Here is a 25,870-nt window from a genome sequence, read left to right on the forward strand (position 1 = left end):
TCTTAGGTCATTAGATTGCATCACCCGCCATCCTTCATTGTTGCCAACACACACCAACAATTCCAAATAGCTCCCCTTCATTTCTTGATGATTTTAGCTCCCGGCTCACTGTCATTTTCTCCAATGACTATTCTTGTCTCACAGTGTGGGAATGTTCACAGGCACATAAATGAGGCTCTGACACTCGTCCTCTCAAGTCCTTGAACTCCCCTGCCAACAATCTAATCCTTCACCACACCTCTGTCACGCATTCCTTTGGTCACACCCTAGACCCAGCATTTTCAATACCGCACCCCCCTCCACATTCTGAAACCCACCCATCCCACCTCCTCTGTTCCCAGCTCCACCTGTTAGTACCTGGGCTCCAATGGTCCCACGACCCTGAAGCACCCCTTTGGCGCCATTTCCTTCCCAGAGGTCTTCCCTTCCTTCCCTACCTAGCCGAAATTCCTTGGCGAATCACAGAACCTTCCTTTGCATCCATCCTCACCTACCTTCTTGCACTTTTCACTTCACTGTACTCAGGAAAACCCAAAACCCTGAAAAAACCCAGTTCTCTTGTCTTTCCCACTCCTGTACCAGTGGAGCTGAAAAGGGCTGAGAAAACACACACCGTTCTCACTGCTCAGCCGCCATCCTCCGTTTCCTTAGTCCTGTGGTTCTCAGGGTCCTGCAGATAGATGCTAATTGTTTCTGCACCATTTGTTGAAAAGATTAACCTTTCCTTCATGGGATTGCCTTGGTTCCTTCATCAAAAATCTTTTGACCCGGGGCGCCTGGGTGGCTCAGTTGGTTGGGCCACTGCCTTCGGCTCAGGTCATGATCCTAGAGTCCCGGGATCGAGTCCCGCATCAGGCTCCCTGCTCAGCAGGGAGTCTGCTTCTCCCTCTGCCCCTCCCCCCTCTCATGTGCTCTCTCTCTCTCGTTCTCTCTCTCAAATAAATAAAATCTTAAAAAAAAAAAATCTTTTGACCAAATCTGGATCTATTTCTGGACTGTTCCACTGGCCGATCTAGGGCATGAATACCGCACAAGCTTGGTAACTGGAGCTTTAGAGAAAGTAACGACATAAGGTAGTATATTGTATGAGTCCTCCAACATCGTTCTTCTTCAAAAGTGTTTTGGTTATGCCAGGTCCTCTACATTTCCATATAGGTTTTACAACCTGCTTACCAACTTCCACCAAAAACTGGCTGGTGTTATAATGGGGATTGCCCTGAAGCTACAAATCAATTTCAGGAGAACCACCATCTTAATAGCATCCATTCTGACCTATGAACGTAGTGTCTCTCTCCATTTACAAAGGCCTTCTCTTGTTTCTCTCAGCAGGGTTTAACAGTTTTCAGTGTAAAGATCTTACACAGCTCTTTTGTTAAATTTATCCTTCAGTATTTCATAGTTTTTATTGTTTTATTTTTTTTATTTTTAAGGATTTTATTTATTTATTTGATAGAGAGAGAGCACATGAGATGGGGGAGGGTCAGAGGGAGAAGCAGACTCCCCGCTGAGCAGGGAGCCCGATGTGGGACTCGATCCCGGGACTCCAGGATCATGACCTGAGCCGAAGGCAGTCACTTAACCAACTGAGCCACCCAGGCGCCCTCAGTATTTCATAGTTTTTAGAAATAGAACTGTATAGTTTAGTTGTGGTACATAATATAAAACCTACCATTTCAACCATTTTAAATGCACGACGCATTAAGTACCTTCACACTGCTGTGCAACCCTCCCCACTATCCTTTTCCAGAATTTATTCATCATCCCAAACAGAAACTCTGGACCAATTAAATAATAATTCCCCATTTCCCCCGGCCCCTGGTAACCACGATTCTGCTTTCTGCATCTGAATCTGCCTATTCTGGGTACCTCATATAAGCGAAATCACACAGTAATTGTCCTTTTGTGTTTGGCTTCTTTTGCTTAGCATACTGTTTTCAAGATTCATTCATGTTGTAGCACGTATCCAAATCTCATTCCTTTTTAAGGACTGACTACTATTCCACTGCAGCCACATACGATATTTTATCCATTCATCTGTTGATGGATATTTGGGATGTTTCCAACTATTTCATATTTTTGTTATATTGCAAACGGTATTTCTTTAGGCTGCTAATTCCACCTTTTCACTGCTTGTATCAAAAATGAACTCCTGATCTTCTCTCACAAATCTGTCCCACCCACACTCTTCCCTACTTCACAAGATGGCAAATACATCCTCCATCTCCTCAGAGCAAAGCCTTTGAGCCTTCCAGGACTCTCCACTCACACGGCATGTCCAATCAGTGAGCAAATCTGGTTAGCTCTACCTTTAAAACGTACCCCAAATGCAACCACTTCTTACTGCCTCCACTGCAACCTTCCTGGCCCCAGACACAAATACCTCTCATCTGGACGATAATTCTAACTGGTCTTTCTGCCCCTGCCTCTGCCCCATATGGTCTTTTCTACAGAGTATCCAGAGTAGCCATATTAAAACATAAGTAAAATAATCTCACTGCTCTAACACAAAGCATTCACTTGCTCACTACTTCCCACCAATTTAAATCAGAAGCTCCTAGAGTTGCCTACCAAGCCCTGTACCACTCAGCCTTGTTACCTCTCTGTCCCCATTTCCTGTTTTTCCTCCCCTCATCCACTCCACTCCCGCCACAATGGCCTCCTTGTTATTTCTCCAATGTAACAGCTATGCTCCCACCTGGCATGTCCCTTCTGCCTAGAAGTTTTACCTGCATATAAGCATGGGGCTCCCTCTCTTGCTTCCTTCAAGTTTTTACCCAAAACCACCTTCTCAGTGAGGCCTCCCCTGCCCAACCCATTTTAAGTGCAACCTTGACCCCATGCTGGTACTCCTAATTTCCCTTACTCTGTGTTTTTCCTTATATTTTTATAAACTTTTAATTTGGGAATAATTTCAGATGTACAGTAAAGTTGAAAAGATAGGGCAGACAGTCCCTCTCACCTTGTTTCCCCTAATTTTAACATGTTACACCACTCAGATTTGTCAAAGCTAAGAAACCATCACTGGCGCTTACTATTAACTAAACTCTGGACTTTATTTGGATTTCACCATTTTCTCCACCAATGCCTTTTTTTTTCTTCTATTCTAGAATGCAGTTCAGGATACCAAATGTTTGGTTTCTATGCCTCCTTGACCTCTTCTGGATTGTGACAGTTTCTGTTAACAACACCTTGAGAGGCAGTGGCCAGGTATTTTGCAGAATATCTATCAGTTTGGGTTTATCTGGTGTTCTCCTCATGACTAGACTGGGATTACAGGTTTTGGGGAAGAAGACCACAGAGATGGGGTGTGTTTCTCATCACATCACATTAGGGGTACATGTGCTGATGTGGCTTATCCCTAGTGATGCTAACCCAGATCACTTGGTTCAGGTGGCATCTGCCAGGTCTGCCTACTATAAAGTTACTAAGCCTAAAGTTCCTAGTGTTTCCTTTTCTACACTCCAGTCTTTGTAAGTGAGTCACTAAGTTCAGCCCATACTTAAGAGGAATAAGCACCTTTATGTTTTAACATACAATTTAATTTTTTTATTCCCACATTTGAAGGTAAACTCTAAAAGGACATGAATTTTTGTCTACTTTATTACTGATATGGCTCCAGTGTCTAAAATAGTACCTAGCATGTAATAATATTTGTTGGATGACAGAACACCAAAAAGGAGATTTCCTAATAATCTGTTTAGGTCATAGTCTCCTACAGCAACAATTATATATTCCTCACCTAGAAAAGTGTGCTCAGGAGAAAAATCACATGTCATTCATTCTAAGGTATTACTAACATGTTGAGTTACCTTTCTCAGTGGTATTTGCAGTTTTATTAGGAGAAACAATCTTTTTTTTTAAAAGATTTTATTTATTTATTTGAGAGAGAGAGAATGAGAGATAGCACGAGAGGGAAGAGGGTCAGAGGGAGAAGCAGACTCCCTGTTGAGCAGGGAGCCCGATGTGGGACTTGATCCCGGGAATCCAGGATCATGACCCGAGCCGAAGGCAGTCGCTTAACCGACTGAGCCACCCAGGCGCCCCAGGAGAAACTATCTTAAAGAGTGAAATTACAATACCAAAATTTGAGGCATTAGTAATAGGATTAAATAGAAAATATAGGTCAACTGCTTAGAATATAGTGGCTGCAAATAATAGGAACTCAAGAAACGTCAATTTTATTTCTTTACTCTACATGTGGGAGAAAGAGATTTTGGGGACTCATAGGGTCTTCCCTGGAACCTCAGAAATATACTTATTCTGCCCGCTAACAATCTTAAATCATTTTCGAAACAAGGCAGCGTATAAATTTTTAACATTCCACATTCCTGAATCCAGTTATTGATTTCTTAATCTCTTACTAAAAATCTGTTCTTGGCCTGCTCAGCACTTGAGGTAAGTCTATCTAGAATCAGAGTTCCCCACATATCCTCATTGTTCTGAGACATGTAATCTGGCCTTAGCCCCAGTTCCCAGGTTCTTCGGAGTATGAACTGTTTCCCAAGGAAGAATGCAAGTTACACTTAGGGGCCTTAGTTGGTGGTTAAGAAACTGTCCTGAGATTCTAAGGGGAAAAAGTTGTCCACTTTCACAACTTTAAAGACTTGCCCACCGTTGAACTGGTTTAGGAAAAGTCAGTTGAGATGCCAAGTGAACTATGGACTATATTTAAAATACCCATCCGATGATGTAAAAATGAATACCTGTTGCTTAAGATCGACTCTCCAACTCTCTAATAACAGAAGCAATTCAGTTTCTCACTAAAGGAAGCGCTGTTCTATATGTTCTAAAAATTTAGTGAGTTAAACGGATTTTGTTCATTAATTCCTTAATATAATCTCTCTTTAAAAGCAGAGCAGCCATATAGTTAGTTCCCTCCTTCTTGAACAGAGCCTGCACAAACACGCACCAGACATTGTCAACCTCGTCAGTGTAGCTGCTCTAATGTAGCTATTTTCACCAAGCACTACTTTCTGAAGAACAGCAACAGGGAGGAAAGGCATATTCTCAAGTCATTAAGATTCTGGCAGTCTCGTTTCACTTAGGACACCTTAATCTTTCTCAGGTCATCCATCAGTGAACATCTGATATTAACAGAGCTAAGAAAAAGGCATCTTGGATTCCTTTTTTGGAAACATGTTAAAAAAAAAAACAAACGAAGTAAGAACCATGGCCAGGAAAAGCCTCCCTAGCTGCTACAGAACAGAACCTTTCATTCAAAGACAAACGAATTTATTCAGACCTCAAAAACTCAGCCAAACACAGAGAAGGAAAGACTATGAAGTAGACTAGGAATGTCAAACTGTGTTCTTTTCTGTAGACTCAGGAATACAAAACCTTTCTGTAACTCTTACAAATGAAGAAAGCTGAGGTGTGAATACCATGCTTATTATTTTATTTATGCCCTATACATTGATTGATTGCTTATAGCGAGCTCAGGAAATACAAAGATCAATAAGATCTAGATCCTGTGCTCAAGAAGCTGACGTACAGAAGAGGGTAAGATTTGTTCTATGTGCCCCGGAGCTAGAGCCCATTAATTAATGTCTGGAAGTTATATTAATAAAGAACTTTCTAAGAATTACACTGTTCCAAAACTAAACAGCCTGCAGCTCACGTGTCATCAAAGGCAGTATTCAAACAGAAACGGGGTGTCCTAACCAGGAGCAGGAATTAGGCATGAGTGAAAAAAGAATTGATAAGATAGCCTCTATCTTCGATAATTTCGTGTGACTTCCTGTCTTCACTAGAAAGCAGAGAAGAAAATTCTAGGTACCTATTTATTTATCTATCTTTAAAGATTTTATTTATTTGGGGGGGAGCGGGGGAGGGGCAGAAGGACAAGCAGACTCCCTGCTGAGGGCGGAGTTGGACCCCAGGGCTCAATCCCAGGACACTGAGATCACCACCCAAGCCAAAGTCAGACGCTTAACCAACTGAGCCACCCAGGCGCCCCTAGGTACCTTTTTAATAGCCAAGTGAGATAATCCTATTCTGGACAGCCAACCATATCTATTTTGAAACTGTCTGAAATAGCCGTGGATGGCTCTTCCTCTCCTCCAATTTTTCAATTGGTTTCTCTGTATTAGGCTTTGAATTTCTCAGAAGTTCAATTTGTGCTTCATACAATTTTTATGAAGCAAGAGCCTAGCTTTGTATAACACCAGTCAGGATATAACATTTTTATTGGAATCAATATTCATTGGTTTGGTTTCAGCACAATATTTAGAGCATGGCTGGATATTAATTAACTGAATAATATTAACTAACTGAAATGTTTATTGCTTAATATAGCGAGATCAATAATACTTTAATGAAAAGCTGAAATAACAGCTGCAATAATGTTCCTCATATGGCCAATCAAAAATGACTTCCACGTGCAAGTAAACATATAATCTAAAAAAATTTTGAAAGGATTTTAAAAATTTAAAACAGCTAAGTAGCAAAAATAAAAAGGATAGGGGCTTTCTCTTGCAAATAAAACATTTTTATGGTCATATCATTAATCTGAAAAAGTGTAGTTTGCCTTAGCGTAACTGCATTTCACATACAACGATAAGAACATTATAATTCAGGTGATTTTCTAAACTCCTCCTGGTTCTAGGAGAAACCATTCCTGTGGCTTTCCTCACTCTAAGGTTACCTCTCCTGTAACGTTTATGTTGCCTTCAGAAAGATCAGTAATACATGCTTACTCGTTTAATTTGTACATTTGTTCACTACGTGTCTCATTTCTTAAATCTCTCGATAGCGGGTCACTTTGGGGTGTCTTAAATGGTAAGACACGAACAGAACTGGCTTGAGGAAAAGGGTCGAGTGATGGATAGCTGCTCAGTATATACTTCTGGATGATGACTGCATGAATTATCAAATAAAATGATTTATTTTAAATTGCTTATTCTCCAAGCAATGAGTTATATATGTAGCACAAAATCAAAGTACGGCACACTGAACTGTTTAAAATTTCTTACGTGGAAACGGCATGCCAGCATGAAAGGTAGCAAAGCATGGGCACTTGTCAAAATCCCACATCAGGTACCTTAAAGAAAAGGGAACAACTAAGAGTTCTGTTACTGTGTAGCTGAGGGAAGTCAGCACCAACAAGTAAAGACTGGTGTGTTCCATCCTCCCTGGCGGCTCAGAGAGCAAATGAAGAAAACGTAGGTACGCTGATACAGGATGCCTTTCCTGGATGAGAAAGAAAGGAGAACGGACTGCATTACGACACCAAGGATCAAGGAACAGACACTTACTGTGAGCAGGGGCGCAGTGCTGGGTGAGGTAAGGCAGGCAAGGAAGGGCGCTGTTTATATTAGCCAGGTCACTTAACTTCTCTGAGCTGTCATTTCTCATGTACCAGATGGAGATTATAGCCTTATAACACAGCCATGGAGGAGAGGAGGGCAGGGACAGAAAGGCCCTAACCAGGTGACCACGGCGGTAGTCGCACTTGGTTACAGTGAAGACGGTCAGGATGGTGACGGCATTGGCAACAAAGGTAAAGCCAGCCCTCGCCCTCGGAGAGCTGCCAACAGGGGAATACGCCGCGTACCCTCCTGCCCTTCCACCAGCACGCTGAGCCCTGCCGCGGCTCCTGCCTGCAGAAGGTAAACGTGGCCTCTGACACCTTTCCCAAATAAGGTTCTAGGAACCAACATGACACCAATGTGCCACCGTGGCTTCAGGGTATGGTTGCGAAGATACAACAGATGGCTGACCGTTATCCAGGTTTTGCTACGTGCCAAAAACTCTTCAAGACAGTTGACCTGCATTCTCTCATTTAATCCCCTTGCCAACCCTCTGGGGTCAGTACTGTCATGAATAAGCTCCACTTTTCAGACGAGGGGACCTGGCACGTCCACAGGAAAAGTTAAGTGGCGGTAGCTCCCAGGTCCTAGAGTCGCAAGGCAATTATAATCATGTCATGTTAGTAGTACGAGTGTTAATAAGTTCAGAATGAGAAGAAAAAGGATGCTTGTAGGACCTGAGCCTATTTCTCGCAGGGAAGGAAGAAATCAAAGCCAGAGAGTGGTAAGGATCTGCCCAGGTGGGGAGGACAAGGGCATTACAGTCGCAGGAAAGAGGGAACAAGGTCACAGAAATGGAAAAGGGCGACAGGAGTGGGAGTTCGGGTCAAAAAACGAAAAGACACGGCTGCCAAGGCAGGTGAGGAGCCAAGACGGGAAGGTTTGGAATCTGAAGGCATTTGCCTGAGGTTCCCCAGATGTTTACCATTGCTAAGTCAGCCCTCGCTCATCATGCTCAGTGACCCTGCCAGGCAGCCCCTGTGCACAGAGGGTCACCTGAACATGGGAAATTTAAGGGTCTGAAAAGCCTCTAACAACCACTACCAGGTTTGACAGGGGACCTAAAATTCCAAACTAAAGTTAATATCCTGACCATACGCACGTGACCTATGATTGGCCGGAGACAACCTAGAGTTCTCAAACTCTAGTGGGCATCGGAAACATCTGGAAAGCTCATTACAGCCCCGACTGCCAGGCCCCACACACCTGGGTTTCTGACTCAGTAGCCGTGAGGCCCAACAAGTTGCATTTCTAACAAGTTCCCAGGTGGTGCTTGATGCTCCTGGTCCAAAGGGCACACTTTGAGAACCACTGACCTCAAAGAAAAAAATCCAGAATGGGTAAATTTTGACTGGGGACAGGAAAAACTGTGCATGGGGTTGTCTTAAATAAGAACTCATGACAGGACTCCTGAGTGAAGGGGAAGAATCAGACTAGGTAAGTGGAGATGCTGTAGCATACGGGAACTTGAAAGCAGCAGCTTAAAACGTCAGCTCTAGTATAGTGAGGTCTGCCCTCTGGGTGCTTAAAAATACCACGTGGCCAAGCTTGAGCACCATTCTGGACAAATTATCTCAGCAACTATGCCAGAACTCGGCAGGAATCAAGTATCCAACATATTTTTGATTACACTGGTCTTATCAATGTGTTGAAATAGAGAGAGGATTTTGCAGTTTTATTCTTCTGTACTGTGTTCAGAGACAGGGGAAAATACTAAAATAGCATTCCTACAGTTAAAGTAAATGCAAATAATTCATTAAAAAGTCAGCCACAGAACTGCAAAGAAAACGTAAACGGGTCTTCCAATGAGCTAATAAAGTGATAAAAACATTCGCTAGCCTTCTATGAAGCACTAAATGTTGTCATGTTGATAAAGTCTGTATGATGAAAACTTTCATTTTTAGTTCACTGAGTTCTGTGTCAATTTCGAGACTGTATTTTCTATTTCACACAGGTATTTCCCCTTTTATACGAAAACTTATTGGTTGTTCCTGTTCTTATGCCCTGTTTTGACATTTTGATCTCTATTTATAAATATCTACAGTGTGGGACAGTTTTGAAACTTGAATTTATCTGGCTTTCAACATTTCTACAACAAATTTGGTAAGAATTTTTTTCTTTTTTAACAAAGGAAGTGGTACCTTGCAAAAGGCAAGGCAAGTGAATCTTCATCTTTTGCCTCTTGAGCACTCTGTTTCCTTTCAATTCTTTTGGGGAAACAAAAAGAATCATGTTTCATATCTCATACTTAAGTCTGGTTTCCTACTATCAGTTGGATATCCACAAATACCAAGGTAACATAAATGCTTGCAGGTTTCCATCTTTTTGAAAAACATATCATGTGCAGACATGTCTGGTTCAACATACCATTAAATACACTGCAAGAGCAAAATGAAGCTGTTGTGATTAAGCCTTCCTGAAAGAGTTGTGAAGCTGATAGTCTCCTTACTGTGTGAGGTCAGTGGTTGGAAAAAGGACACTGACCCACAACGTCCTTCTCTGCCCTCTCCACTCCTTGCTTCGTTTTCTGCCTACGCAGCATGGTTTGATCTCAACTCATGTGGAATTTACCAGAAAGATACAATACTGGCTTCTTTTCTTAACCTTTGGTATAGATCCTTAAGGTATTATTGCTTTTCCCATTGAAAACTTTTTTTTTTTAAACAAAAATAAAGAGTGCACTGTAAGTAAATCTGCAACTAATATAAACAAGCTAAATTAACACCAAAAAATTCTTTGGCACTACTACAGAAAATCGACAGAATAGTAAACATTAAACATTTTAGAGGCACCTATTGAGACTGTAAAATTAGTAATCTGTGGCATATTAAAGAGTTTTATAAAATTCAATTCACTTGAACATCCTGAGAAAGTGACATGGATTGTCAGAGCTGTAATTTTTTTTGAGTTTTTTCCAATTATAAAAGTAAATACGTGGCTCACATGGTGTTCACATTTGTCAAAACTGAGTGATTTGTGCACTTCATTGTATGTAAATTTTACCTCAAGAGAAAACAAAATAGTAAACACAGACTGAATATGCATGCTGAAGTATTTAAGGGGAAAGGTACTGATGCCTATAACTTATTTTGAAATGCATCGAAATGGACTGATGGGTAGGATACATAGCTGAATATATATGTGATGAAGCAAGTATTTATGTTAATGACAGACCCTAGATGGTAGACATATATTCACTAGAAAACTCTCTCAGCTCTTCTTTGTGTTTAAAATTTTCATAATAAAATGTTGGGGAAAGACATGAGATCATTATAGAAAAATATGGAAAACAAAGGAAATATAAGAAAAATAAAAACACCACATAGACACCAAGCAGGCACCCAAGATCTTACTATATATAATGCTTTGTAACTTGCTTTATCACTTAGCAATATATAATGAGCATTTCCTTAGCTCTTTAAATATTCTTCCAAATGCAACGGAATTCCATTGTACAGACGTAGAATAATTTTTTTCAGCTTTACTGAGGTATAATCAACAAATAAAATTGTAATATTTTAAAAGTATAAACCATGATGATTTTACTATATATATATACTGTGAAAGGATCCACAATGGAAGTAACACATCTATCACCTCCCATATTTGCGTTTGTGTGTGTGAGAAGTAGCATAATTTATAAGATAATTTGTTATAGAACACTTGAGTTGTTTCCAGTTCTTCGCCATTATCCCTCTGAGATGAGCAGCCATTACCTCCATCTTTCTGCACATCTCTGATTACTTCCTTAGGATAAAGTCATAGAAGTAAAATTTCTGGCTCAAAGAAAGTAAATATTTTAAGATTTTTGATACGTTTTGCTAATCTCTTTCCAAGAATTTACATCCCTAACAGGAGCATATCACAGATCATAACTAGCCATACATGTGATATTAATGTTTAAATTAAATGCCTCCAGAAGTAAAACTTATCTATAACCATTCTTTCTCCCAAAGAACAAAGGCTCTTTTTCATTGTTTTTTTAAGATTTCTTTATTTATCTGAGAGAGAGAGAGAAAGAGAGAGACAGTGTGGGGTGAGGAGGGGCAGAGGGAGAGGCAGAGAGAATCTTAAGCAGACTCTGCACTGAACGTAGAGCCCAATATGGGGCTCCATCTCACAACCCTGAGACCATGACCTGAGCAGAAACCGAGAGTCGGATGCTTAACCAACTGTGCCACCCAGGCGCCCCCAAAGGCTCTTTTTAAAAAGTAAGTCTACAATAAACAAAACTAGTATCCAAATCTTGGTTTCTAAATATCATAGTCCCAAATCAAGTACCTGGAACCAGGGCTTTTTTTTTTTAAGATTTTATTTATTTATTTGACAGAGAGAGACACAGCGAGAGAGGGAACAGAAGCAGGGGGAGTGGGAGAGGGAGAAGCAGGCTTCCCACCAAGCAGGGAGCCCGGTGTGGGGCTCGATCCCAGGACCCTGGGACCATGGCCTGAGCCGAAGGCAGACGCTTAACGACTGAGCCACCCAGGCGCCCCAGGAACCAGGGCTTCTTGAAGAAATGGCTGATTCCTGGAATCAGGAAGGAACTAGATCAGCCTGGAACATCTTCTTGCGCCAGGAAGAAAATGCTAAAAAGTGATGGAGACATCAAAAGGACACAGGAACTAACTTGAAGGGACTCTTGCATTGGGACATTTTCAGCATGAAAGTGAGTAACAATGTAATATAACATTTGAATTTGAAAAAGAATCCATAAGTCTACAATGAAACAATAAATGAATGAACAGGTGAATAAATAAGTGAAGAAAGGAAGGCTCTCACTTATGCTAGACCTCTTTGCTGTCTACACAGTAACTGTCATAATAATACCCAATTCAAACAAGAATCGCCAACGGACGCTTAAAACATTGAGTAACTTCTGTTGAGAGAGGATATTTACATAGCCTCAAAGTATCTTCCAACAGCTTAATTATTAATTACAAAGGGGAGAAAAAAGGTATTTTTACTGTAGAGAAATTGGGCGAACCCCTTAGTCGAGGGTTCAAAATTAGTATCACCAATAACGAGACAAACGGACATCACAGTCTCCCATTAAAATATGCCAAGGGCTTATGACCTCTGCAGTATTCCTACCAAAACTACATAAACTTAAACTAGGCAAGAGGAAGGGAAAATCGGATAAACCCAAAATGAGGGACATTCTACACAACTGTCCTGCACTCTTCAAAAATGTCAAAGTTTAAAAGACAAAGAAAAGCAGAGAAACTGCTCAATTACAGCAGACTAAATAGATACACCAATTAAGCGCAATATGTGATCCTGATTGGATCCTGGGTTGAAAAAAACTGCCATAAAAAGTCCTTATTGGGACAATCAACAAAATTTGAATACAGACTGTAGGATAGGTAATATTATTGCATTAGTATTAAATTTTCTGATTGGAGAGTTGTATTACAGTTGCATTCTCAGGAGATTCTGAAGTGTTTAGGGATAGATGTACCTAGTAGCTGCAATTTATCTCATGGTTCAATAAAATATGTATGAATACAGGGGTGCCTGGGTGGCTCAGTCGGTTAAGCATCCAACTCTTGGTCTCAGCTCAGATCATGATCTCAGGGTCATGAGATTGTGCCCTGCATCAGGCTCCACACTCAGCAGGGAGTCTGCTTGAGGATTCTCTCCTTCTGCCCTCTTCCCTCTGCCTCTCTCTCTCTCTCAATCTCTCTCGAAATAAATAAATCTCTAAACAAAAACGTATGAATACGTATAAATTAATATAACATATAAAGAGAAAGCAAATGTTGAAAAATGTTAATAAGTGGTGATTCTAGGGGAATGCTAGAATTCAATTCAATTCTTGTAGTGACTACCTAGCGTAAAAATTTTTTAAAAATTAAGTTTTAAATAACTACATAGATTTTAAGTAAATTCCATTTTCCTTTCTTTTCTTCTAAATTAAAAAAGTAATAGATACTCACTAAAGCAGAGAAAAGTAATACATACTCACTAAATTAGAGGTCTACAAAAAAAAGTCAAAATGGAAAGTCATTCTCTATCCTCTTACATATGTGAAGTTCGAGAGTTTGGTAAATATTTTCTCCACCTTTCTCCGCTAAGTTCATAAAATATAATCAGATATCAGATACCCTTCAAGAGTTACGTGAGTGAGCTTCAAACATATTATTAAACGTCCCATTGCTTCTTGGCAAAAATGACCAAGTAACATAAAACTGAATCTACACGATGGAAAAAAATCCAGAGCTTATTACCTTTACCTTACTTAGAAAACACCTAGCCGGAAAGCCAGTACACAGCAGTTCATAAACTATAACAAAAATCAACCTAAGAAATGCATATTTCCTTTCCCAATAACTGCCAACCCCTAGCCAAAATGTTTTACATCTCAAACTCATGTTGAGTCAGTAGGTGTGGGGATGCTTTGTAATAATTGACCATGTCTCCTTATCACTGACAATCACTGACTAACCAAGCCCCCATAGCGGAAACTGAGTTTCTGGTTTTCCTACTTAAAGTTTATGAGTTATGTTCCTGCAGTTTACTATAATCAACTCAATTTCTGAATGATAACCCATTTAGGTTAAATACCTACATAAGAGCAGGACTTGGTAGTTTCCAACTCCTGCTTTCACCCCTGTGCTTTCCTATGTCATTTTCCTAGCTTTCCCAAAGATAGTAAAAAAAAAAAAAAAAAAAAAAAAATTAAAAAAATTAAAAAATAAATGGTATTACGTATGGGGGTGGGGGTGGAGTGAATAGGTTGCAATTACTGTTTTCCTGGCAAAATTTCTTCTATGACTCGAAAAGTCTTTCTCACATCCAACAATCATATAAGAACATGCTTGTTGTACGGAAGCTGCATGACATAATGCTTACAAACATTAGCATGCTTAAATATTTTGAATATAAATTTGATGGAACTGGTTTATTTTCTATCTAACCTGGTCAACTACAGATATCAGAGTTAAAAACTACAGAACAGGGGGTCTGATCTCCTGGATTTTACTTGCCCCTCCTGAGGCCCCTTAATACATTTTTCAAATCTCTGTTTCCCCAACTATAAAATGGGTACAATAATGCTTGCCTGTAAAGGACGTAGTGTTCACTAGATAAAAGCAGCTAGGTTCCATCCAGGGTAAGGAATGGTTTTACTATGTGGCTACTATTTTCAAATGTGTTGATCAAGAAATAAGGGGGAGGAAACTTTTTCTACATAGCACCCTTCTGTTTTGTGTGCACACTGGTGTTAAAAGTTATCGCTCCTTAATGCTTTCCACAACCTATAGGTTACCCCAGGGCAGAAAGATCTTAGTCCTTCTCACCTGGCTTCAACAATTGGAAACCCAGCTGGTGACCACAGAGTCACACAGCACTGCTGGGAGGAAACGCCACAAAGTGTTGCCATTCAGGTCTCCTTCTCTAATCAATTGCTATGGTTCACTGACAGCAGTTAATGGAAAAAAAAAAAATGAAATCATTCAGGGAAGATTAAAAGATATTTATGGAAAAGTTCCCTTTAAAAAGACACTGGGAAAAAAAACAATAATTAGCCAAAAGAGGACATAAAGAGAAATGACCGAAACAAGCTCCAGAGGGTAGCTGTTAAAAGCTATCAATGCACTGAGCCCCTGCAGGTCAGCTCCACAATTAGCTTTATTCTCCAGGTCCCAAACTGAACGTGGGGACCAAGCTGTGTCATATTCCTAAGGAAGAAGAAGGGCCTAGGTAGGAGTTCTGCGCTCCCTCCAGGACCAGCACAAGTCCCGGACTCGGGAGCCAGACTCTTTTCTGCTATTACAAATAGGGCAGCTCTTTGTCTAGCACCTGTCAATTCTTTATTAAACAAAGTCCACCACTTTCGGCTTCCAGTAGAGGTGAAATCCAAGAATCTAGCATTGTTTATATTTCAGTAGAAAAATAACGCTTTTTATTTTTTAAAAGACAGTTCCTGATGGCCACAAATTCACGAAACCCAAAATAGAAAGGGAATAAAAATGTTCACATGTTACTCTCTACTGACCCCTCTCGGCTGACCTGGGGAATGCAAAGCCTGAAGCCTAGGAAGGTCTGAAACCTCACCTTCCCCTTAAGGAGAGCTCAGAGAACATTCGAGCCTTTCATGCCATGGAAAGAAATCCTCTCGGTTCAGATGACCCCTAGGAGAACTCAACCCTAAAGCACATGTGGCAATGATTTCTATTTATGGGGCTCCCAGAATGGAAACTGGGAAACAGCCTCATGGATCAGCCCCAAAGGCCTCACTTGCTAGGGCCCTGACAGCCCGTGCCCTCTGACTCGGTTGAAAACCTTACATAAGAGCAATTGCAACCATTTCTGACAGCAGAAAAAGACCTTACCTCTTTCTCTATTTTGAGCAGCTTCTTTACAGCCACCTCCTTGTCCTGGGATATCCATTTGGCTCGATATACACTCCCAAAACTTCCTCCACCGCAGTTTTCAAAAAACTGCAAGTCATCAAATTTAATTTGCACAAAGGAGGTACCGAGAGACGACATCTCATAATGACAAAGTATTAGACTCCCACAAAATCTGCAAAGAGAAAGCAAAAGTTGGATTATAAACACGTTAGAACAAATCCTCTGAATCCCACTTTTGATAATGTGTAACAAGCACTGTGAAACTTCCAGAAAGAACCAGATGACTTAGGAGAAAGGAAAGTGAGGCTATGAACGAGTCAAAGTGAAAACCCTTACCCTGGCAGCCCGGGCAAAAGTCAACAGCCACTTGTCCAGACTTTGAAACACAGCTGTCCACAGAGAAATGGCTCAGATTTCCCCCCTGACAAAACCCGTCGCGGCACTTCTTGCACATCCCCAGGAGCTCTGCCTAAAGGCTACTGTGTCACCAGGTCTATCACGAAGCCCTGACAAGCGGGAGGCATGCTTTCGGCAGCACGCTTGCATAGCTCTCCCGGCATCCGAGGCACGCCAGCTCTCCAAGTTGTGCTCACTTCAGGCGAAATATACATAACCTAAGCTCCCGGGCATCGGGCACAAGGAGGGCCACCGTGCTGCAAACTCAGCACACGTTCAGGGTTTCTAGTCCGAGAGCAAATGTTCCGTTTAGGGATGACAGGAAAGCTGGCCAAGTGTTTTCCACAAGTAGCTCCCTGGACTGTATACTGTAGCAGAACTTAATTAAAGAGGAGAAAATTTGCCCTTGATTACAATATATTAAGTCATCCAAAGAAGTCTGCCAAGAATGTTTAAAAAAAAAAATATTATGTTTGTCTCCAGAGGAACAGATTACCCCTCCCAGAGATTATTACAGTGATATTTTCTGCAACTCTAAGGAGTTTTACTACTATTCGGGTAAGCGGTCATTCTTTACACCCCCATGCCAAACCACAGATTAGCAGGAAAAAACAAAACAAAAACATACAAACAAGAAAACAATGGACTAAAATATTGAACCTGCATAAAAAGCAAGTAGATAACAAAAGTCTGTACACAAGTTCTCGCCAAATTGTAAACCAGAATCTCACAATGAGGGAGCAAAAAGACAAATCCATATGCATGCAAAACAACTGGCCTGGGGTCCTCATAACAGTCAGTGTCAGGAAAGATTTAAAAAAACAAAAAGCAGGAAAATTTCCTAAGGAGACATAAATAAAGATGATGACTTAATGCAATGACTGACCACTGACTGGATACTGGCATCAAAAAAATCTACAGAAAGTATTACTGGGATTTGAAGAAAACCTGAATACTAACTATATATTACATACTATTATTTTATCCATGGATAATAATGGTGTTCTGGTCTGGTAGGAGAATGTCTTTGTTCTTGGGAGATCTACTGGGAGTCATATTTAAGCATTATACCTACAACTTCATTTAAAATGGTTCAACTCCCCTCAACCTCCAAAAACAGCGCATGGGTATAGAGAGAGAGGAAGCACATGAGGCAAAATGTTAAGAACTGGTAAATCTAGGCAAAAGTTATAGGAGTGTTTCATTACTCTTTCCATTTCTCTGTGGGGTTTGATTATTTTCAAAATAAAAAGGTGGAGGGGGCAGTTTGTATCTATATAAATGGTCAAAGTTCCTTCATAAACAACTTGAAGCTCTGCTGAGTGATGTACACAGTCAGCTCAGAGATCCTAATGTGCAGCTGACTAGCAATCCCATTTTAGGAACATCATGTCACTGAAGAATGCTGATTTTTTTTTTTTTTTAAAGTAAGCTCTATGCCTAATGTGGGGCTTGAACTCACAACCCCGAGATCAGGAGTCACATACCCTACCTACTGAACCAGCCAGATGCCCCAAGACTGCTGATTTCTTACACAAAGTCAAACTCTGCTCTGCTCTGGGGAGAAGGCAAGAGAAAGGACTGTTAGCTTACAGTCAACATAAAAATACGGGGCAAAAAAACCTACTGCATCCAGCTTTAGTCTATACACATATGTGAGTCAACAATTTACCTTACTAACTTTTGCTTCAATTCATATTCAGTTAGTTATAGAAAAGAAGAAAGTTTGGATAAAATTTAGGGATGTGCCAAAGGTAGGTACAAAGAATATGCAAGCTAAAAAGTTGGTTCAACAAAATGCAAAGCACCACTTGCAAGATGCCCTCAGTGTTACTGATGCTAGGTCTATATTGTTATCATTTTAATTTTATCAAAGTATAAAAATAAAATAGGACTACAAAGCTTATAATAAAAAACAGAACTCTCCTACTCCACCCCTCCCCACACCCAATTCTCTCTCCAGAGGGAACTAATTTTAACTCCTTTAGCATTTTCTTCTGCTATTTACCCCCATATTTCTACAAAATGTGTTCATATTGCTATTTCTTATCTGTCCCATTTCAGATATTACCTATTAACTTCCCCCTATGGAAGAGGATTTAGTTTTCATATACCCCCTTTACTTCTTGCACAGAAATACGCCACACTTGCCCAATCCTCCCAGCTTCCAAATATATTGTAACATTTAGTTAAACCAATAGTCAGTAGTCTGACTACTGTAGACAAATGAAATATTCCCAAAACTGCTATGTAGGAGTCAATGATTTCTCCTTTCTTGGATAACTTTTTCTCTTAGAATTATTAGTTGCTCCGTTTTTGTTGTTTGCTTTGCTTTTTATATTCTTAGCACTTATGTACCTCATCAAACTCTCCCAAGCTGCAAAACTCCTCTAATAAAGTGAAAACATCAGGTAATTTGGGGGAGAGTGCTCTATTGTTTTCTTAGAGACATTCCTCTTGTACTCTTCATCTTGATTCAATCTGGCTGGATGGTTGCTATATATATAGGCCCGACTTGGACTGGAACTTCCCTTCACCATCATCCCAAAATTTCCTTCACCTTCTCTGTGAGAACCCCCGTCCCTGAATCCCCTGGTTTCTCTTTCTTGGTTTATTCCCTTGTTTTAACAGTGGACATCTCCCATTAGCAACTTTAAATAGAGTACTCAGAATGCAATTTTTTTGAGAATCTGTGTGTCTTTAAATGTCTTCATTGGTAGCCTAGCTGGGTTTGCAATTCCAGCTGGCAAACAGTGTTCCTTATAATTTCAGAAGTATTACTTCGTAGTCTTCTAGTTTCTAATGTGGCTGTAAAGCAGCCTGATACTGCTCTGCTAACTAATCCTTTTTATACTATTACTTCTTCTCTGACAGCTTTTAGGACCCTGTATTCATTTCCAGAAGACTGAAATTAACCGCACATGTTTAGGAGTGAGTCTTTTTCATTCACTGGTAGGACATTCAGTGAACTCTCTCGGCCTGTACTCAGTGAACTCATGTCTTTTAATGCTGGGAAATTTTCTTCTGTTATTCCTTTACCACTTACAGCTTTTACTTCTTGTTTTCTCATACACACATGAGGAACTACATGCAGTTCCCAGGACTTGCTAACCTCTCTCACATCTCCATACCTTTGCATAGCCTAGTTCTACTTTGAATGTCTTTCTCTGCCCAGGAAACTCCTGAACCCGACTATCTGCTTCAAGTCTCATAAGCCGAATTAAATTCTCCTTTTGGGCCTTAGCACCTTTCTTTACCCATTCAGCTTTCCCACTTACTTCCCACCAGACTATAAATCCCTTAAAGGCAAAACTCATTTCTATTTATATCTGGATCTTCAGCATCTAGTATACAGCCAGGCACGCTGCACATGTTCCATTCAAAAAATTGCTGAATGAATGAACAAATGAACAAATGAATGAACAGTTTCTGGCTATTCTTCCCTCATACTTTTTGTAGCTAGAAAGATGCCAATCAGGCTAAGTAAAATCTGACATCTGTAGTGTTTACAAGTTCTCCCCAAGGATCGTGAAGCAAATCCTGAGTTGGAAACTGCCACCTAGGCTTGTTGGGAAACTGAGTGTATCCGGGACTCCAGCATTGGGTGGCAAAGGACAGCAGAGAGAAGGAGCAGGAACAAGAAGAGGAGAAAGAGGAAGGAAATTCTTTCCAAAACAAACCTAGAGATCTAAATCAGGATGAGATCAATGTGAATAAATCTAAACCTTCTGTACAGAGCAAATCCAGGGAACATGGATGAACTGAGGCAGGATCAGTTACATTTGAAACTGACCTAAGGATACCAGAGGAAGGCTGACCTCTGAGAAGTATTGTTCTCCAGGACCTTCATTCCTTGAGATGAGGCAACTAATCCTGTTCTTCCCAGAATCACTGTTACTCACTTTGTGATACATCTTGCCATTTGGAAAATGGCTATGTGTGAATGGAACTATGTAATTACTTGAATGTTTTATTGAGACCATAAAAAATTAAGTCCCATCTTATTACTGAAGAGACTAACAATTCTGGGGAGTACGAGTACAGGTTTTAATTCCAGTGAGCTTGGCAAAGCATCACGGACTTAGCTGAAAAACCTGACTGAGATTCCCACTCCTTCTACAGGAGCGTCAGACCGTGTACAGGTTTCCCCCACTCTCCGAAAGTAGAGCCTTCCTATGAAACCTTTCATTAGCCAAAATGGTGTGAAGCAAAAAAGCAACTGTCATTAATTTACAAGGAGAAAATTTTGAGTATTTCCAGACTCCAAAATTAACCCCTCTTAGCCTTTTCGGATAGCTTAGGGCACAAAATAAATCAAGATAAATAAAGTACAGATGCTCTCAGACACAGTTCAAAGCTACTGTGTTGGGGTGCGTGCCGCCTCTTTTAACAGCTCTCCGCAAAACAAATGCTAAATGCAATTTTCCCTTTTTGCCTTTTTTTCCCTAAAACTGAAAATCCTCTTCAGATTTCTTTGTTAGCAAAACCAGGTATTAATGTAGGTCTTTCATAAGAGCAAAGTGGTGTAACGCAAATTTTCAAGAAATGGAACATACTTGTATATTTATTTTTCCCCTTGAGCTATCCCCCTTTAATTTAAAATCATTATTCTAAGAGGATCAACTTAAGATCAGAAGAATGGAAAATATGAGTTGCTGATTAATCATACTTAGAGCATCCTGGGGAAGACTACTACCTGATCAAATTATGTTCTAATTTTTCAGAGGTGTTCTCCAGTGAACACACCCAAATTTAATGAGTCATCTATATAAATGTATTTACCTAGCATACCCAATCAAATGATGTTTATATCCCACCATGTTAAAATAATTGCTTTTACACAAGACAATTTTTCTCCATGCAACAATTCCCAGTCCTAATTTGTAGCATTTTAACTTTTGTTTCATAAACTCTCACAGCTGTTTTAAATATTAATAAGTATCTACCACACAGCCCTGAAGGGTAAGCTAGAGCGGAGATATTACAAAAATCAAAGCATAACAGGGTGTCATAGCACTGAAAATGCTAAAAATCGCTAATGTGCTGGTGGAGTTCAATCATTTGAGTACTTGAATAGTAAGAAACTTTTTCAATTTTTTTTTAAAATGTGAAAATTGAAATTTAAAAAGATTTTTAACTATTAACTAAATTGCTGAAAGCATATATATATATATATATATATATATACATATATATATATCTATCTCACCATTAGCGAACTGTCAAAAGTGAAACCATATGGAGGCAGAAAACCTTAAATGGAGTATTATTTGACTTTAAAGTTCTCAGCTTTCTAGTCCAAAAAAATGGACTTTTGTCCTGAATTAAAAACAACAAAATAAAACAAGACCCTGCTAACATTCTAACATTAAAAAAAAAAAAACCCCACAAGATTTAGGATTAGATAATGAGTTTGAACTCTGCCTCTAGCTCTTGCTAACCCTTGAACCAATCACATTTCCTACCATGACATTTCTAGACCCAATAAGTAAAAAATTTGAAATCTCTTCCATTCTGTTACCAAACGACTCAAAGTTGCTAGCTCAAAAGTTATCAAGTTTGCAGAATATTATTTGACTTCTTTAATGAGTCTTCTTTCCAAATAACAGCTATCTCCACACAAAAGCAGCATGGCCCAGGGGAAAGACCGCGGTCAGATCAAGTAGCGAACGTGAATTTACTAGCTGCCAGACCGGGGCCCAGGTACCGTGCCTCTCTGGTCTCAGTTTTCTCACTGGTAAATACCCATCCTGCTCGGTGCTGGGAAGTGGGAGACGCTTTGAAAGTGCCCAGTGCCGAGTATACAATACTCAACAAAGGGAAATGACGGGTGTCAAGTTATCTTAGTAAGTCTTGTTACCATAGTTAGCCATCGATTTCTTCGGCTTCCATCATTTGGTATGCCCTCCTCCATAGTTTTCTTCCCTCTGTTTTCAGAATCGTTTTACATCTCCATTAGTTTGGCAGAGCAATGATTAATAGATAAATGTACTACTGGTCCCTAAATCCTTCTTATCTGTGTAGGTTAATTTTTTCCTCATCCCTCTGTTTGCTGCTTTTGGTTTTGGCCATTTTTGCAAGGTCTCATTAGTGCGTAATTATAATTTTCTTTTAAACATTTTTATAAGGAGAATAAGTTACTAAAAGACGGTACTTTTTTTTTTTTGCACTTTTTAGATAACGGAGTTTCTAGGACCTACTTATTTCAATCACAGCATTCACTTTGGTAGGTTCCTAGAGTATACCTACTTTCCATGCTGGCCACGGTCTTGCCTTTAGATCTTATCTACTGCATATCAAATGGATTCAAGAAACTGCAACTACCTTCATTAGATACCTGCAAATCATAACTTTTTAAAATTAAATCCACCTTGGGTGCCTGGGTGGCTCAGATGGTTAAGCGTCTGCCTTCGGCTCAGGTCATGATCCCAGGGTCCTGGGATCGAGTCCCGCATCGGGCTCCCTGCTCCTTGGGAGCCTGCTTCTCCCCTCTGCTTCTCTCTCTCTCCCTCTCCCTCTCTCTCCCTCCGTCTCTCATGAATAAATAAATAAAATCTTAAAAAAAATAAATTAAATCCACCTTATAAAAGGACTAACTTTACTAGAAAATAGGTATTTGGACTTTTTCTGGATTTTTCTATTTTTTAGATTATATGGGTCTATAATTTCTGAATGCAGATTCTTCCTGTTTTTCTATCCCTAATTTACATTTTCCTTTTTCCCTTTTGCACAAAAGTTACAAGTTTATTTTTGATTCACTATAGGGAAAAAACCTAATTTACTTTACTTTTTTTAAAGATTTTATTTATTTATTTGACAGAGAGAGAGAGACAGCGAGAGAGGGAACACAAGCAGGGGAAGTGGGAGAGGGAGAAGCAGGCTTCCCGCAGAGCAGGGAGCCCGATGCGGGGCTCGATCCCAGGACCCTGGGATCATAACCTGAGCCGAAGGCAGATGCTTACCTGACTGAGCCACCCAGGCGCCCAAAAAAAATAATTTATTTTAGAATGACCTTAATAGGACCAAAAAAAACCTTCTAGAAAACAGCCCTCAACAAATTCTTCTGCCAACCTTGCTGCTCTAATACTTATTTATGCTAGTATTGTTTCAGCCTCCTTAACAGAGATTAGTGAATAAAACAGGGGCGCCTGGGTGGCTCAGACAGTTAAGCATCTGCCTTCGGCTCAGGTCATGATCCCAGGGTCCTGGGATCAAGCTCCACATTGCAGTCCCTGCTCAGTGGGGGGCCTGCTTCTCCCTCTCCTTCTGCCTGCCACTCCCCCTGCTTGTGCTCTCTGTCAAATAAAAAATAAAAAATCTTAAAATTTTTTTTAATTAAAAAAAATGTGCTTTATCATCATGTGTATTAAAACAATACCACTTGGATTATGGTTCTACAATGATTTTTTTTCCTACCAGTCTAATCTTCAAAACATGGGGAGAGCTTGAGTTTGGTGTCTTTGTTCATAACAGCAAGGGCAAAGATTCTAAGATTCTGTTCTTGAACAGGGCTGTTCTACTGTTTTTGTTTTTAAACCACTCAAAAAAGATCTGTAAGACTAAGTATGCAAATAGGGCCAACCAGTATTGTGTCTACCATAGATATTCCTTCTTTCCTCCAAGGCTGCCACTGGAAAGCAGCAGATCTTGTGCAGAACAGGTTGGGCTCAGTGAACAGGATCTTTAGTCATGGATATCAGAGAGAAGTAGACTGTGAGACTCTAAAAAATAGAACAGCTACTGTTTCATTTTTTTGTGTCTATGCTTCACCCTACAAGTAACAAATCCCTCTAATTAGAGCAAAGGTTAAAATAAAAATGAGCCAGTTAAAGGAAACATTCTTATTTGTACTTTAATATTTCAATTAATGAAGAAAACAGACTTCCATGACACACTTCCTTGCCAGAAATGTTGTTACTGGAGGCAAAACACTGGAGAAAAAGGGATGTAGGAAGCAGGGGCACTTATGCCACAGAAATACTATGTGGAAAAGTGTGCGTGCTCTAACAGAAGCCCAGCGAGGCGACACGATGCAGGTATGATCAGTGACATGGGGTCCCTGCAGAGGCCCTGTGTCCAAGGACTGGAGGCCTGGGAAGAGAGCTGGGCCAGAGCCTACGAGTAAAGGAGCATTGAGAGGGCACATTGCCACGGGCTGGCTGGAAGAGGAATTCACAGATGTTTGGGGGTGGCAGTGGGGATGGGGGAGAAAACAAGAGTAAACAAGGCTTACTTCAGTCAGCAGGCCTACCCATCCCTAATGCTTCTACTACTTGGCTTTTGTTTCTACCCTTGAACCATTTTCTGTCAAACAGAAACTATCTAACCCGTCCTGGCTGCTAACAAATAGGCACAGTCTTGGACTAATTACCTAGAACGAATGTTCCCGGAGAAGGGTAAACAGGACAGTTAAAACCTGGTAACCTCGACATAAGATGAAAGCAAATGGGGATTGTTAAAACCAGAGGCGGCCATGGAAGACCCCATATTATGCATCGCCAATCTAAAAATTACAGAGAGAACTCCTGGTTATTAGAGTTGCCGAAGAAGAAAATATGCCTCTCTGTCTAGTAGTGAGCTGCCTATCGAGCAGAGTGTTCAACGGGAGGTAGGCATGTGCAATAGGCGATTCTTGCAACAGCCAGGCAGCGACCCTGTGAGTATTCTAGGACATCAACTTACCAGAAAGGATGGATGGTCTCCCTTCCCAGGGATACAGTCATGAACCTGACCTAAGAGTTCCTGGCAAGGCGGAGTAGCAGTGATCGCCGGCAGCAATGCAGACGATGGATGACTGGGCCATACTCCTCAATTTCTCCTCCCAAACTGGCTGGGAAGGTAAGAGTCATATTCCGGATTTCTATCCTACAGCTATCCTTTCCCCTCCCCCCTCCCTCTCCTCCGTTCCCAAAGCAAAGAACTTTGTTCATGCTGAAAGCCACAGGATAACCACGGAAAATAAAAACTCTCTGGATGATGATCTACTGCTATTCTTTTCTCTGCAAAATGGAACTGCGTTACCCCATGTAGTGGGCTAGGCTGCAAAGCCTAATGGTGCACATCCATTGTCAGAACCAGGCTCCTCGTCCTCCACCTGTGGAGGACCCAGCACTGTGCAGAAGGTGTAATAAACCCCCGTCCTACAAGTCGATTTTACGTTAACATCTGGGGGAATAAACACGCCATGAGTGTCTGTACTGGTTTGTTCAAGAAAGTCAACCAGTACAGAAGAGAATGCAACATTCACATGAATTTTTAAGATGAAATACAAGATTTTAAAGAAAGTGCTTGCTTACATGGGGGGTGGTATTTGTGGCTATATTTACAGATCCCTGAGGAAATACATTCTTCTCCACAACAGGATACTTTGGTAGAAAAGTTTCATAAGCAAAGATTTATTCCATGACCTTTAGATAGAGAGTCTTGCCTTCTCCTTTTGGGTTTCCTATACAGACTCCAGAAAGAAGGATGTCAGCCCCTGAAGATAAGTTGTGCTCGAAGCCAGCTATAAGAATGGTTCCAAGTAATTTTGGTTTTGGTCTTCTAGGTCATAACCTTCCCTTATTCATATAACTCCCGAGTTCTTCAAATTCCTCATATATTTAAATGCAATAATCTTCAGATTCTTTCCCCAAAATATCATGAAGTTGCATATAAACACAGAGGTACACACAGCTGCTTTACAAATCCTTATACTTAAGGCAGGAGAGTGGCTAGGAAAACCTCCCAGCCCCGTATACTCACAGGAAGTATGCTTTGGGAACGGAGCCAGCTACCGAGGGCAAGCCTTACCTGGGTATAGGTGAAACAAGC

The 25,870-nt window shown here is 40.5% G+C and overlaps 1 protein-coding gene across 5 annotated transcripts in view; it reads right to left on the bottom strand.

Annotated features, from left to right (window-relative positions):
* The window catches only part of MAP3K20 (mitogen-activated protein kinase kinase kinase 20), a 176,724-nt gene that overhangs the window by 147,511 nt on the left and 3,343 nt on the right, over positions 1-25,870 (bottom strand). For 4 of the 5 annotated variants that reach the window (XM_025850184.2, XM_025850186.2, XM_025850182.2 and 1 more), the window contains exon 2: positions 15,641-15,833. In XM_025850184.2, coding sequence (XP_025705969.1) covers positions 15,641-15,799 — 159 coding nt within the window. In that variant the 5' untranslated portion in view covers positions 15,800-15,833. Of the gene's footprint in view, positions 1-15,640; positions 15,834-15,997; positions 16,421-25,870 lie in introns of those variants that run through there. The other variant, XM_073882343.1, reaches the window with a different exon arrangement.

Source organism: Callorhinus ursinus, unplaced genomic scaffold (assembly GCF_003265705.2).
Source record: "Callorhinus ursinus isolate GAN/ISIS: 27379988/994484 unplaced genomic scaffold, GSC_fseal_2.0 scaffold2, whole genome shotgun sequence".
Taxonomy (NCBI): Eukaryota; Metazoa; Chordata; class Mammalia; order Carnivora; family Otariidae; genus Callorhinus; species Callorhinus ursinus.